Below are 12001 nucleotides of genomic sequence, written 5' to 3'. Positions count from 1 at the left end.
GCAATAAAGAGCTGGGGAGAGGAATTCTGAAAATGTCATTATCTATGGATTAGGGAGAAAAAAGAAAACTCGAAAGTAATACAATAACAAAAGCTATAACAAGCACCTATTATGTTGCTATTGCATACACACCTTTGGACTGTGTAATTTTTTAAAATTTTTTTGTCGGTCTTGGGGCTTAAATTCTGGGCCTGGGCACTGTCCCTTAGCTCTTCAGCTCAGGGCTAACGCTCTACCATTTGAACCACAGCACTACTTCTAGCTTTTTCTGTTTATGTGGTGCTGAGGAATCGAACCCAGGGCCTCATGCATGCAAGGCAAGCACTCTACCACTGAGCCACCCTCCTAGCTCCTGGACTGTGTAAATTTTTAATGTAAGCATCACCAGATGCCAAGAGGGAGGAACAAATATTTTTATAATCTTATTGATGCATAAACTGCGGTCCAGGAAAGTTAGACAGGCTCTATGTCTCATAGATATTAAATAGTAGCCTACCTGTTTTATTACAGAGTTTACGTTTATCAACATGGAGCTAGAGTCATGAGAAACACTGAATGGGAACCCAGACAGTTTATTTATTGACTCTATTTTTATGCTGACACCACCCAGGCTATGCAGAACTCAGCAAGAATCTGAAGGCCACTCTCCCTTCTAACACCAGTTAAAAGTTCAGGAATCCCCAAGATCACAGTCAATTTGGAGAATTTACTAGGTAGACACTTGTAAATCATTGATAGCCATTACACTCATACTTATGGCCTATTTCAGCCCTTTTCCAGTGGAATAGGGAGAGCCAGCTAACTTCTGCCAGCAAGGATGTGTGATGACATATATGCAATATATACAAGGCACATTGTCCACCAAGGAAGCTCCTAATTCTTGGTGCACAGGATTTTAATTGGAGTTGGTCATGTAAATATGACTAATTGCTAAATGTTTTATCTAAGCATCTCCTCTCTCTGGAGGTCCAGCTCTCTATATAAACATCTATACCATATAAACAGAACAATCTTAATCTTATCAGGTAGAACATTCCAAGGTCTTAGAGATTACTAGTCCAGGACAAAGACCAGACTTCTCTTTAGATAAGCTTACTTCTTTAGGATGCATTTCAGTCTTCCCCAGACAAGGCAAACTTGGGGAAAAACAAACAATGAATTGGGCTTTGAAGATGTAGTCTAAAATATTGTTCAACTTTTTCTCGAATAGTTCTTTTTCAAAAATTATCTTTGTAGGTGTATAACTCCTTTATATACCTAAAGTATTCACCATTCAGCACATCAGTTTATAAATTCAGTACATCTTGATTGATGTTAGACGTCACCCCTCTAATCCTTCTGCCCTATCCCTTAGAAATAGATGCAGATATTGAAAGAACTCTAGACAAAAATAAGAGAAGTCTGTGTTAGTTGGGGGTAAACTATGCTACTCTAAGGAAAAGGTTAGGGCATGTAATCACCTGGTAAAATAGGAGTTTGTTTCTCCTCAGGTAATAGATGCGGGCTATTCTAGGTGGTTGGAGGGGAACTCAGTCCCTGTCTCACACAGTTACTTAGGGTCATCTTGAGTGGATAGACAGATGCTCTGTAACCCGCCCCTCAGTTTTCTACATTTTGTAGGCTATGTATTGAATTTTATGACTATATTCTCCCTTTTCCCCTGTCTTCTTGAATGCTCTTTCCTTCCTCCCTTTCCTCCCCTCCCCTCCTTCCTTTCTTCTCTTCCTTGCCTTCCCTTCCTTTCCCTCCCTCCCTCCCTCTCTTCCTTCCTTCCTTTCTTTTTCTTTCTTTCTTTCTTTCTTTCTTTCTTTCTTTCTTTCTTTCTTTCTTTCTTTCTTTCTTTCTTTTCTCTCTCTCTCTTTCTTTCTTTCTTTCTCTCTCCTTCCTTCCTTCCTTCCTTCCTTCCTTTCTTCCTTTCTTTCTTTCTTTCTGTTTGCTTTCTCTTCTTTTCTTTTCTTTTTGTAGTGGTTCTGGGACTTGAACTCAGGGCCTGGGTACTGTCTCTGAGCTTTAATGCTTATGGCTATTGCTCTACCACTTCAGCCACAGCTATGTTTCTAGCTATTTTTTTTTTTTGGTGTGGCCAAATGGATATAAGACTCTCCTGGATTTTCCTTCCCTGGCTGGCTTCAAATTGTAATACTCAGATCTCAGCCTGTCTCCTGAGTAGCTAGGATTACAGGAATGAGCCACTGGTGGCCAGCTTGAATGATGGTTTTTAAGGACTGAATTTTTTTCAAAGCCTGCCATGTCTGTACTAGACAGAGTTTATGACTTCAAACTGGTAGAAAGAAAAAAATCTTTCTTCCTGCTTCTTGGAGTTGGATATAATAAGAAAGTGCATTCATTCATTTATTCAATGATTTTTAATTTTTTATCTTTTTAATGCCTAAAATATATTATGCATCTATTATTTGCTAGAAATATATTAAGCATGATTATTTGTTAGGCACTAATTAATTAGTTGCTGGACATTTAGTGTTCTAATGTATCTGAGAATTCAGAATAAAAATAAATGTTAATCAAATAATCATGCCAATGTGTGAATAATTATAGTGGAAGGGGATGTAGTTTTATGATAGAAATTAACAAAATAATTTGAGTTACATTATTGGACCAATGAAGATGTGACACTTGACCTGATGATCAAACAATGGATACAAATCAATGATACGAAGTTAGATTCAAGAGGAGAGTAGTTTGGATAAAGGAACAGAACATAGAGTGAACCATCTTTGACATGGGAGCATTTGAATAGAAACCTAAATGAAATGAGAAACCCAGGACACGTACATAGATAAGAATTAGGAAGATCTTAGTAAAGATGTCTTTTGACAGGATTACTCCAGAAGGTCGAACACTCTCATAGCCCAGACAACCATACAATCAGAGTTTTCCACTTGTATCATTCAAACAGGAGTCCAGTCTCCTGTAACCAGTCACAGCCCCCACAGGGCTCTAGGGTTCCTACAATTATGGAGAGCTAATGCAGAGTTATGAGCAGATCAGCAACTGGATCACATTTACATTCTAAACAATTAGTTGGATTAGTCGTTGGGAAACCAACCAGGGGGAATGAAGAGTAGAGAAGGGACAAGATGGGGTTTTATATACATTTTGAAACGATAATCAATAAGATTAGCTGACAGGATAGCTGTGAAGAAAACATGTCAAAGACCTCTCAAGATTTTAGTGTATGCAGTAAGAATGGAAACATTTACTGAAGTCAGAGAGATTTTAATAAGGGAAAATCAGTGGAGGAAATGAGATTTTTATTTGATCTTGGCATAGAGACACTGAGAGGGCTAGAGTTCAGAAAAGATCACTTAATGCAGAACTTGGGAAGCAGTAATTATTCTGAACTAAATGAATCAGCCCACAGACTGGAGGTAGGTGGTAAAGGATCAAGATGTGCAAATTGAGCTGAGACACACTTCAATAGCTAGAATTTATGACCAGGAAAGATTCAACAAAGGAGACTGGAGAGTATCCATTGTGATCTGAGAAAGACAAAACTAGTAGAAGAAAAGTTTCTGTAGAGGAAGGAGGTGATCATCTGTTTCATAGCTGTCAGTCAAGGTGGAAACTGATCATTGGCCAATGAGCCCAAGAGTAGTTCTAACAGTATGAAGGAAGAATGCTCCCACCCCAAGGAAATGGATTTTAGAAATGAGGAGGATGAAGAGGAGGAGGAGGAGAAGGAGGGACTGGAGTTGGAGGAGGAGGAGATGATGATGATGATGTTGATGATGATGATGATGATCATGGTAGTGATGATGATGATGTAGTGTAAGGAGGTGAAGGAAAAGATAAGGAACTTTTTATGAAGAAGGAGTAATAAGTAGAAGTAAATTTTGATTAAAACTTTTTGTTAAAAAGATACAAGTGTTAATAGATGTTTTTTAGCTCTTATTTTCATATAGATTTCTGTTCCTAATATATAGCCAATTTTACATTTAATTTGTGCTTGACGCTGCATCATACGGTTTTCCATCTGACTGATCTCCACACCTTGTACATCTTGACGTCGTTTAATGTATTGTGATACTTCCTATAACAATCTTCCCTACTTGGAATTCCTAATGTTACCAGGTTTTGTTTTTATATGGTAGGAGTAAACCTAGGAAGATACATATCTTTTCTTTTCTTTTTCCATTAGAACTATTTCTTTAGGTTATATTTCCCAATGTCAGTATACTAGTTTAAGCTCCTGAAAGGCTCATGCAAGTTCCTTTCCTTTTCCATTATTCCCAGGATCTATATTGTTAACTCTGATTCTACTCACTGTGTATTATTAATGTTTGATGTCTCTTTCCTTACTGAAAATCGAACTAGGCTACTTAATGCCAATTTTCTCTTCTCCTTCTCTGGTTTTTATACAAGACAGATAAGTATCAAATATAATAAATCTTGACTTACTGACATGCTCTGGAATCTAGTATCAAAATGTTTTAAAACAGTAGGGTAGGGCTCTTGAATTATTGGATCCTAGGCTCTTCATCACATTGAAGTCATGTGACACTTCTGAGAACTTTTTTTGGATCCTGAAGCCATGGTTTCACTGCTGATCTATTGGCACAGATGAGTCTCTTCTAAAGTAGAGTTACACAGAAGGGTAAAGCCAGCTAGCTGTAGCAGTTCTGTTGTGCCTGAGTCTGAGGCGAGGTTGGCCAGCTTTTCTCTGAAAGCTTGTAGTGGTTTGTAGTGTGGCCAGGACATAAACAGCCCAGGGTCCAGGATTTAGATAGCTGATCTGGTAAGTTAGTCCAGTGCTTGAAGCTTCTGTCCACCTGGGTTTTGACTGGTCCTACATGCCTTATTTAAAAGTCAAGGACTTGGTTTCTGAACTGCCTAGGTTGGAATTAAGGATGTTTTGTGACCATTACTCTGCTGCAACATTGCCTACTTCACTTCCTAGAGGTAGTTAGCAGGGTTTTGGCTGTGGTTGCTCCTTTAGTATGTTTTGCTATTATGATGTCTTCATTTTCATCTGCTCTAGTAGATTTCCCTGTATGAATTACCATAGTATCTCAAGTGTCTGGCACCAGTGGCCAGGAATAAATGTTCGCTGAATGAATTGAGGCATGACATAATGAAAGGGGATTGTTTTGTAGAATTGGTTTATAAGTCAAATTTGGGTTAAAACCCCTCAGTATTAGTAATATCTTAGATTTCATCCATCTATATAAACTTTCAATCCTCAACCTATGCTTCTCTTTCTGGTTACTGTCTGTCCTACAAGAAGAGGTAAGGTCTGCTTTCTCCAGGACTACTATGAACAAATTGAACTTGACTTGTCACAAAGGAACATTATCAGTGGGAAAGGACATATTTTGGGGAAAAAATGGCCACCCTTTGATCTAGTGATTGATGAGCCCCCTCTGTATTGTTTTCCTTTTAGGAATGGTCTGGAGGAACTTAGAGACATGTAAGGCATGGCCCTACATCCAACCATTCCTGAACCCTTGAAATCTACACACTTGGGCACTTTCCCTGATCTCTTGTGACTCATCGTCACTCCTCTGGGACTTGCTTCATTTTCCTTGCGTCACGAAGCACCTAGACCTCAGGTCGTGCTGTGGCCCTCTGTTGGTGATTCATACCTGGGAATATTTAACACTATTGGCTCTGAAAAGAAAATGGACTCTATTTGAATCAGAAGAAATGCATTCATTATAAAAGATGGGTGATGCTAGGTATTTTCTTCCCCTCTCCCAGTAAACATCATTTGGTCTATAATTCTCTGTGCTAAGCCTTGGAATGTAGAGGGTTATTGTGTGGACAGATCTGAAATAGGGTATAATAAAGATGGTTCACATAAAGATGGATTTCTAAATCGTTTGGCTCTGCTTTAAAGCTCTTTAATCCCCCCTCCCCCTCCCCATTAGTCTGCTCATGCTATAATAACAAAACATTATAGACTGGATGGCTTAAATAACAGATATTTACTTCTCAGGGCTCTAGAGACTGAGAAGTACAAGGTCAAAGTGCTGACAGATTTGGTTCCTGGTGCAGGCTCTCTCCCTGCCTTGCAGACAGTCAGTTTCTTATGCACATACTTGGGTTTTCCTAGGTGCATATACACGGAGAGAAGTGTGGGGAGAGGATGGGGAGCTCTTTCTTGTGTTCTTTATATAAGGCCTTCATTTCATCCTGGAAATTCCTCCCTCCTGGCTTCACTTCTTTCTGAAGTCTCCCACTTCCTTAGACCATCCTGTCAGGGCTTAAATTTCCAACATATAAATTTTGAGAAACATAATTCAGGCCACAGCATGCTCCATGGAAAAATAACAAGTCACTATTATTCTACTGAATAAGAGAGAAATGAGAGGAATTTTCCTGTAAGACATGTTGACGTAGGCTTGTTCCTTTATGCTTGATCCAATACAATACTTCCCCTAAAGCAAAGAAAATATCCAATTCATGTAATAATTTGTCACACCATAAGAGGGAATATGAAGTTCTGTTCCCTATTCTTTAAAAGACTAGTGTTTACTCCCTCTCTTCAATTAAACATAGCATCTTTTTTTGTGTGTATCATAGGGTTGTTGCTCATTATAAACTACAACGTGCCAGCTCTGTTCACCTTTAGAAGTATGTGGGTGCTTTTAGAGGCAGAAAAATTATTCCAGTTGAAAAAAAATCATTAGAATTAATTGGGTGGGAGGCTTTACTGAATTAGCAAAATGTTTGAGTGAGTTTAAATTCATGACACATTGCGTACAGGGACATAAACTAAGTGTTAAGAATCCTCTGCCTTTGTATGTGTAATTTTCCCATGCAAATACAAATGTGTTTTCAAACAGTCTTGCTTCAAAACACTTTAACACCATCATCATCCTTCTAAGCTAATTCACTCAGCAAAGGCAAATTTTAGTAGATCTCATTGCCAGGGCATTAGCAGTATGGGGCCTGCATAAATAAGGCTTTCCATAGAACTCTTCACACACTTTTCCCTCATGTATCAATTATGTGTTTCAAAAATAAATCACATCCATGGATAAAGCAGCGGCAGGTCTAAAGGCTATGGGAGTTATGAGATCAAGTATTCCACATTTCTAGAATATTCATAGGATCAACTGGAACAGTCCCTGGAAGGTTCCAAGGAGAAGTATTCACTTCCTTGGGGGCCTTGAACTGTCTGACCTCCAAATGCAAAGTTGAAGTCTTCTTTATTCCTGGAGGAAAAAAAAAAACAAAAAACCAAACAACCAAAACTGAAGTGGGTGGGTCTTTTCCTTGCAGGAGAACGCCATCAATGGGGAGCATCTGTGGCTGGAGACCAACGTCTCAGGCGACCTCTGCTACCTAGGAGAGGAGAACTGCCAAGTCCGATTTGCAGTGAGTTGTGTCTCCAGACCCCCACTCCATCCTTCTGGGGACCAGCCTCTGAGTCAGGGGACAGGTGGAAGGGGACCCTTGTGTCTGGATTCCCTGGGGGAAGGGCTGTCAGAGGTGGAAAGAGAGCTTATCTTCTCCAGATGATGGAAAACTTTCCAGATACTTGGAAGGTTGACCAGCGTTTGTCAAGTTAACCCAGCTTCCAGGTCACCAGTTTTAGTGGCTTTAGGGTTTGAGTGTGTGGGCCGGACCTTGCTGCTTTAGAACTGTGTTGGAGGGAGGGGAGAGGGAGAGGGCGTGTGAGAGGGAGTAGGGAGGAGAAGGGAGTAGGCCCAGGCTGGTATGGGGAGGGAGAGAGGAGTGATGTCTTTGTAGGAATTCTGTGGAGGGTCAGAGTTACTGGTGGAGAATGTGGAAAGAGCTGTGCTATGGGTGGGTGTGGGCTAGAAAATAATCCATACTACAATCAGGAGGATACACTTCCAGAGCTGAGAAGAGCAATCAACAGTCGGGTCAACCTTGCTTATTAGAATTCACCTGGAGTCCCTGTTTAGAATGATTTGCTTCAGGTTTAGCACTCTCTTTAGGTTCTGTGAAGAATGTTTGGTGATGGTGTAGTAAATTATGTTGAGAAAGTGAGCTTAACGGTTTTTATATAGTGTAAAATTATTTGGCTAAAAAAAGAGAGCTGTGAGGAACTCAGAATAATAAAGAAGAAAGATGTATTCTTTCTTAGTCTTTTTTCAGAGAAAGGATTCTTTGGCATCATAATGGATGCTGTATTTTATATGTTTTTGATAAGTCTGTTATATGCAGAAAGGTTTCGGAGCAAAATGTAGGATATTAACTTGCAATATATATAATATATATTATATAATATACATATTATATATTATATCTATATTCCCTCAAAGACTTTGACCAGGCTGTTGAAATGATAAGGTCTAAGAGTCAAGACTTTTATATTGCTTTAGCAGTTTTGGCCTCCTAGATTATGGGTTCTGTTTGGATAAACTTTGAGAATTGGAGAAAACCTGGGGTTTGAGTGTAATCAGATCGGGAAAGGTCAGGAAAGGGGCCAGATAAACAGACTGAGGATTTGAAGTGAGGATTTGAATGTCACAGTTACAACTCATGGTGTGACATTGAGAATTCATGACCTTTGGCCTTGGCTATCTTCTAGATAGAAAAAAAAGATTGTAAGGTTAAATTATTGTTAATTTTGCTTTCTGCTCAGATCTGTAATGAATGGTTTGCATCTCTTCTCATTTTGTGGTAAATTCAATTGATTTAAATATCATCATTTCAACTTTATGCATATGTATTTTTAATTAAAGCATAATTGCATTGAATTTGATTAAATTAACCAAATCCATGAGAAGCTCAGCTGTTTGGACTAAAGTGCTATAAATAATGAATTAGCATTAGGGTCTTAGTTAATTGCATAAACACTCATCTTGGGATATCAGATAAAATAAAACAGAAAAAAAAGAGAGCCAGTCTTACTTGCTTTAGATTTTATCCTCATCTGGTTGCTGATTTGGTCCGGGGACTTACCTTATCTCTTCTCTTTCTGGTCCATTCTTGGTACTCTCTGGTGCTCTGTTTGGGATCTCTCTTGATGAGTATGTGGATAGATCCATCTATCCACCTCATACCTGTATCAGTAAATATCTATGCTATCCACAGTCTCATTATTATTTGGTCTTTCTTAACTATGCACCAGGAAAACCCACTAAGAGTAAAGGGAACTTGGCAGGAGCATTAGGAAACAGAGTTGTGAGAATTCTTAGTGTTCTTGAAACTTAGATATGATTTCACCACTCCCCCCTTACTTGGCCCAATTGACTCTGTTTACAAAGTATCTTGGAGGTGAAGAGCTTCCCCCCAAAAGTGGTGATTTAGAAAAATGGATATATCGGGCTGGGAAGGTGGTTCAGTGGTAGAGCTCTTGCCTTGCATGCATGAGGTCCTGGGTTCCATTCCTCAGCACCACATAAGCAAAAAGAAAAAAAAAAAGCCAGAAGTGGCACTGTGGCTCAAGTGGTAGAGTGCTAGCCTTGAGCTGAATTGCTGAGGGACAGCGCCCAGGCCCAGAGTTCAGGCCCCACAAGCGGACCTCCCCCCCAAAAAAAGAAAAATGGATATATCCATGGAAAAGCAGAAAACAAACCTCATTGGTTTCAAGTGCCTTAGGATGGCTTGATGACTTGATGAAGTAATGCATCGTAAGTGCTCCTGCCCATGTGGCACAATGGTTCACACAAAGAATTAAAAGAAGAAAATAAGAAAGGATAGAAAGGGAAAATTTACAAATGTATAATGCCAATTTGCATTGGGGGGGGGCGAGGCACTGGAGGCTCATGCCTGTAATCCTGTCTTCCCAGGAAGCTGAGCTCTAAGGATTACGATCCAAAGTCAGGCCAGGCAGGAAAGTCTATGAGACTTATCTCCAATTAATTAGCAAAAAGCTGTAAGTGGAACTGTAGCTCAAATGCTCGAATGCTGGTCTTGAGTGAAAAAGCCTAGTGAGAGGATGAGTTCAAACCCAGTACCAGCTCAAAAAAAAACAAAAACAAAAATGAAACAACAAGAACCAAAAATGATTTCCTACTTCTGTGTGGAAAACGTAAATAAAACATAAAACAGCTTTGAAGAGTCGACACGTTCCTGTTTAATTTGCAAAGATTTATGAAATGATGATGCTGGTAGCTGTTTGGCTGAGGCTGGAGAGGGCAATCTCCTGATCATTTGGCAGGTGTGTAGGGAAATGCTTCACTAAATTGGTAATGGGTCCTGAAGGCATTAAAAATCTCCCAACTCTTTCTCTCTTCTCCTCACATTGTGAGGTGCATGATGCCTTTGGCCATGTGTTTAGGGAGAGACATTGACAAACAGCATAGGAGTGAGAGGGAAGAAGTTGGGTCTGGGTTTGGCTGGAACTGTGTTGTAAAGAAAATTAAATAACAGGTTACAACTGAATGTGTGTGTGGGGGGGGGGAGGTTAGGGAGGGGTATTTGAGGAACTGCTGTGAAGAAGAGAGAAGAGCCACTTGCTATCTGTTTTAAGGGAGATGGACTTAGGTTATAAATTTCCATAGAGTCCACTAACACTGGGCCTCCCCCTCTGCTGTCCATAAGAATCACTGGAGACCCCTCTGAACAGTGCAAATGATTGTTTCTTGCCCTGGTCCAAATGCAGGTTGATTTATTCCTAGAGCTGGGCTTGGAAATCTATGATTTTTTAACAAGCACCACAGAGATGCTGGTGCACATGACCCACAGACTAAACTTGGAGAAATACTGGAGTATGTTAATGAGCAGAACTGTCCAGTGAGAGATGGCCTCGACGATGGGTTCCTGTATACTTTGGATGATGTCCTCCAAGGAGGCTAGAGAGGGCGCTGCTGTTCACTTGCTGTGGCAAGAATAATGATAAGGAAATCTGCAGGGCAGCCTTCAGTTCTGCGATGGATTTGCAGCTTTCTTAGAATCGAAAAAGTCTGCAAAACCAAAAAAGCATCCTCAAATAGGTTATATTCTCATATTTTAAAATACAGTGCCGGTAGAGTTGAGACAAGATTCACACACACCACGAATTAAGTACAGGCTTTAAAAGCCAGGGCAGGATGATTTGGGCAGGAGAGGACCCAACCCCAGTGTGGCATGAGCCTTTTTGTCCTTACCCCATAAGAGCAAAGCAAATGTCTCCAGATAGAGACAGGGGAAGAATGCAATCAGTGAGGACTAAAATAGAGGCTACTCCACGGGAATGGTGATGGAGATCTGCTCTGAAAGATAGCTAAGTGGAGTTAGGGAGGGAAAAGAGTATGAGTATACTCAGAGGCAGATCTTAGAGCTTTCTCAAGCTCTAAGACACAGAGGCAATGATCACAATCACGAGGCACGCATGCATACACCAAAGGGCATGGATGAGGGAATGGAGGAAGAAGGAGAAAAGGATGGATGGGCTGGATGGGGCACCATGTTATGTGGACCAGAACTTGGGAGCATGTTGCACCTGTCAGACCCTTGGGGAGTGTGGCCACATGATTTGTGTGTGACCTAAATCAAGGCCAATTAAAAAGTGGTTGCTGCTGATAAGGATGCTGTAGCTGCAGGGGCAAACCAGAGCTGGTGCCTCTAATTTATGGGACATTGTGCCATCTATTTAAAGCCCATGCTGTCCTGAATAGCCAGTGTCTGCTGGTGCCATAGGGTTGATCTTTGTGGGTGGTTACCAGAGGGTATTGAAGCCAGGCAGTTTGCTCCAACGCCTCAAAGCTGATCCACGAGACCGGATACATCTTTCTTCCACTTTGATTCTCAAGTGGCAGCATGTAATACTGTAAAATATGCATGGGCAGATATTTCCATGGACTTCAATTTGTGCCCAAATCAGCAACACTTCCAAAATTAGTCACTGTGTTCTTTTATCAATTTGGAGAGAAAAATAAAAGGATGGAAAAAAGTATTGTTGTCTTGCAGCCTGTTCTTAAGGAAGAAAAACCTGAAATAAAATGCCAGCTAGGTGCGCTGTTGTTCGGTGACATTTATTCCGATGTAGATTTTGATTCACTTACTCACTCGGTGTGTGTGTGGGCTGAGGTCCCAGCCTGAGGGAGCTTCAGGCAGTGTTGAGAGTGACAGCTCATTGACT

General features: G+C 40.4%; 1 protein-coding gene across 1 annotated transcript in view; it reads left to right on the top strand.

Annotated features, from left to right (window-relative positions):
• The window catches only part of Dgki (diacylglycerol kinase iota), a 423036-nt gene that overhangs the window by 149114 nt on the left and 261921 nt on the right, over nucleotides 1-12001 (top strand). Inside the window, 1 exon segment of the mRNA XM_042677203.1 lies at nucleotides 7246-7341. Within this exon segment, the coding sequence (XP_042533137.1) occupies nucleotides 7246-7341 (96 nt within the window).

This window comes from Dipodomys spectabilis, unplaced genomic scaffold, assembly GCF_019054845.1.
Source record: "Dipodomys spectabilis isolate Male_0828 unplaced genomic scaffold, ASM1905484v1 ptg000034l, whole genome shotgun sequence".
Lineage (NCBI taxonomy): Eukaryota > Metazoa > Chordata > Mammalia > Rodentia > Heteromyidae > Dipodomys > Dipodomys spectabilis.
This window is presented reverse-complemented; position numbering and strand designations above follow the sequence as displayed.